Source organism: Pyrus communis, chromosome 8 (genome assembly GCF_041283825.1).
Source record: "Pyrus communis isolate YQ-2024b chromosome 8, ASM4128382v1, whole genome shotgun sequence".
Taxonomy (NCBI): Eukaryota; Viridiplantae; Streptophyta; class Magnoliopsida; order Rosales; family Rosaceae; genus Pyrus; species Pyrus communis.
Window position 1 is genome coordinate 17,136,820 of NC_142572.1, and position 4,059 is coordinate 17,140,878.

At 36.0% G+C, this 4,059-nt stretch overlaps 1 protein-coding gene across 1 annotated transcript; it reads right to left on the minus strand.

Annotated features, from left to right (window-relative positions):
* Window positions 1-2,571: 2,571 nt before the first annotated feature.
* LOC137716821 (transcription factor HEC1-like) lies at window positions 2,572-3,789 on the minus strand. The gene has a single exon (XM_068456191.2). It carries the CDS (start codon window positions 3,507-3,509, stop codon window positions 2,754-2,756), a length of 756 nt encoding a protein of 251 aa, XP_068312292.2. The 5' UTR covers window positions 3,510-3,789; the 3' UTR covers window positions 2,572-2,753.
* Between the last annotated feature and the right edge of the window lie 270 nt (window positions 3,790-4,059).

Below are 4,059 nucleotides of genomic sequence, written 5' to 3' on the forward strand. Positions count from 1 at the left end.
TTTTGGTTGTAGTGTTTAGAAATTGAACCAAAGATTTCAATGCTTTGGTGCATGAAGTGGATGTATGAAAGAGATGCAAGGCACTTGTGCGTTTTGGAAGGGTCTATGCTTTGTATTCAAAGGACAAGGGGACACCTCTTACTCCATTGAAGACGACCTTGAGGATGAGGATGTTGGGGACCTTAGCCATATGTCTCACATGACATGGGTCTTCTCATTGTTTTTTGTTTGACCATTCTTATTTAGTAAAAGTTATTAATATCTATATATTATCTCATGTCTATGTTTCCCTTATTTTGTATTTCTCCTAGATTGTGTTAGATTTGGTTGGGATGTTGTGGATGTAGGGAATAAATGGTTTTTTTTTTTTTTTTTGGTGTGTTGAGACATTAGCACTTCCCTCATTAGATCCACCATTGGGAAGCAACCTACCCTTCATTTCTCTTTACTATATATATATATATATATATATATATATTTTTTTTTTTTTTTGGAAACTTCTCTTTACTATATTTGTAAACAATATTGACCCCTTTTTCGGTAACATGAAGTTTAGAGGGAGGGAAGACTAACTCAGCTCACGACAACGTCGACAAGGCATTCAACAAGTCTATTTGAGGACCTATAAATTAAGGGTCTATTTTTTTGGTTTTTATAAAGCTCCACCAAAAAAAATTGCCAACAGCGAAACTCAAACTTAAACTTTGATCTAATAAAGAGAACGACCTTTACCTACTTAACTAACCTTTTATTGACCCCTTTATGGAATGCATACAATATAGTATTAAACAAAAGTGATCTATATATTTCCTCTTAACTTTATTGTCATTACCATCTTAAAACTTGTATTTTTATTTTATTTTATATAGGGTTTGAATTCTTTCAGGAACTTAAGAGGTGCCCAATATTATCTCATGCGAAAAGAGAAACCCCTTGGAGTTGCTTGCGAGGTTGCACCTTATGGCACGTCTCTGACAAAAATGGATAAGGACCCTAAAATTATAAATTTAGAAAGGTGTGGAAGTTCTCCAGAAATAGAAAGTCTTGAATATTTTGAAGGGAATTTTAACGAAAAATTTTTGGTATTATTTACTTTAACGAAAAATTATATTTTTACACTAAAAAGTCAATCATGATACTATTCACTTACTTTTTATTTTGTCATTTTTGTTAAAACTCAAAATTTTTAAACTTTTTTCATTAGTTTTTCTATAACTCTTGAAGGCCTCCAGAAGCCCCGTTCCCCGATGCAAATTCAGTAGCAAGTTACAGGAAAGTGGCAACTGTGAGGTGTTTTACACTCCTAAAACATATTGGGGTTTATATTGGCATCAAATCATCAAATTTAATATTTCTACACAATACTAATCGTTATCAAGAACTGATACGCATACACATTCTACAACGGCAACAAAGTTCAAGGGGAGTGCAGCAAGTGTTGCGTTGTGATGTGTTGGCACTAAAGAGCCACGAAGGATTGCCATGTGGGATAGAGTTCACGTGTTCGTAACGGGAAGGGTGGTGAAGTGGTGATGGCTGAAAACAACATTATCGCTTTGCGTAATCGTAAAAGCTACCTCCACCGTTATGTCAGAGAACTTCACGTGGACCTCTCATGCATTCTCTATAATTCACAATCATAATATTAATTGCTACCTCTTTCCTTCTTCTCCTCCTCCTCCCATCCTACTTGCCATTCAACTCTCCCTAACTTTGAGTAATATATGCTGTCATGGAATACATGCTCAAAAATCATTGGTATTTTATATTTGTATAATCTCAACTAATCATCCAGTGTATCATAAACTGAGTAATGTACTTCTCGAATAAATGTAGAGTGATGAACTTCTCGGATAAATGTGAAATTAACTTTTCAATTAAATATATACACGTTTAATAATCGTGTCAGATGATAAGATATGATGTGATTTATTTTGTAAAAGCATTCAACTTTCCCGTGCCAATAATATTTTGTCCCAACCATTCCATTGCACGCAGGGTCCATCAACATTATTGTTGTCATGACCCAGCTGCTAGTTCTTGGTCTCTCTAGATTTTTTTCTCACCAGGCACGTAAAGATGCATCTAGTTTCGTAAACCTGTCAACTCACAAAAAATTATATATAGTACATTCTTGTATGTTCCCAAGGACCATATGCCAAAGTACACATGATTCCCCAACTGCAATTTTTCATAATTCTTTGATTTTACATGAAGCTCTCTTTCATAAAATAAATAGAAAATGATTAAAATTTGAATACTAGCAATAAAATTATTAAATATCCAATACGTACACTAGTGATTAGATTTCGACGACATATTGAAAGTTGATTAGTTCAATAATTTCTGCCAATTTCTCTGATTCTTTCATGAAAATCAAGTGAGGATTCTCGTCGGATTCTCTTTGTGAGAATTCTAGAGATTCTCAAATCACATCCGTTCATCGTATATTGTACGGTCATAAATTATTGTAATTTTTTTATTTAAAATTGAATATTAAACAGTATCTGACGAAAATTGGGCGCACAATGTATGATGAACGGATGTGATTGGAAGATCTCCGAGACTCTCTCATGAAAATTGAGGGATGTTATTATTTAATTAATAGAAGAGAGAACATGGATTACAAGTAAGCTTAAAACTATATAAGATCGACGAAGATCATAATAGTTTCATGCATGTTCCTAATTTACAACCCCACAATCAAACAATTAACATTAATCTCGTTATCAGTTGGACTAATTAATCAATAATTAAGCGTCACCGAAATGATGCACATTCTGATGATGATGAGGAGCTTGGTAAGCCTTAGACATAGAGTTAGAAATGTAGCTGCCACTAGACATGGCCACATGAAATCCAATCCCGGTAGGCCTATTAGTCGCAGCCCTCTCCAGCGTTTGGACCTGAGTCTTCAAAAACTTGACATAGTGAATGGCCTCATCTAGCATGGAAGCGGTGTCCATTTTTGTCCCGCCCGGGACAAGTCTCTGTAGGATTCGAATCCTCTCACTAATCCTCTCCCTCCGATGCCGGGCCGCAACGCTCTGAGGGTCCTTAGAAATCTTCACGTTCCTTCTCTTTGGCGGCTTAACAGATTCCGGGTCGATGTTGATTGGCTGCATGGCTGCAATCCGGAATATCATCTCCCTCATGGCTGCCATCGAAGCATTTTCTTGCGACAGTGTTGAAAACGACGTGCCGTTTGTTTGGTCGGTTGGGTTTGTGTTGGTGAATGAAATGGTGGATGGTATTGTTGGGAGGTTTAGGAAGGATTGTGAGTTTGGTGAATGAATATTATTGTTACGTGTGTTTTGGTCAGTGTAATGTGACATGGTGGCCCTGAGACTATTAGGACTAGTTGTGGTGGATGAGAAATTGTGATCGGACGGCGGCAGGTCGGAAACCACATCGTTGTAGGCACCGCAGAGCTCAGAGATTTTTTCCATTTGCATCATCATCGTCATCATCTCCATCTGCTCCTCTGATTTGTACTGGGCAATATCCATTGCTATATATATGCGTAGCCTATAATTTTCTTTATATTATATATATAAACTGGTAAGAAAAATAAAATTTGAAGTGTCTGATTGTTTGAGAAGAAAAGAGAAAAGCTAGGGGAAGTAGGGTTTGAAGGCTGAGAAAAGTGATGGAAAGTAGTACTGGAGGAGGTGCAGAGGGATGGGAAAGATAAATGAGTTAGTGGAGTTTATCAGAAAATGTGCAGTGGGGAGTAAGGAGAGAAATACACAATGTTAAGAGAGAAGAGAAGCCGAAGAAAACGAGTGAATGAAATTATTGAGAACAGACCACCATTTCTCTGGGAAGAATATATATAGACACCAATTTTAGGTTCCTTTACTTCAAATCGAATGTGTTACAATATATTTTCTACCCCGGGCTTGACTTACATGTTGAAGTGCCGTTACAATTACTTCCCTTAATTCTCATAAACCATAGGTGGTATATCCTTCAAAAAAAAAAAAAAAACATAGGTGGTATACAAAATTCTTTCTTCTTTATAACAATATATTATAATAATAATAATAATAATAATAA

Excerpts from the sequence above, each read along its gene's own strand:
- LOC137716821 (XM_068456191.2), bottom strand. The coding sequence starts at position 3,509 with ATGGATATTGCCCAGTACAAATCAGAGGAGCAGATGGAGATGATGACG.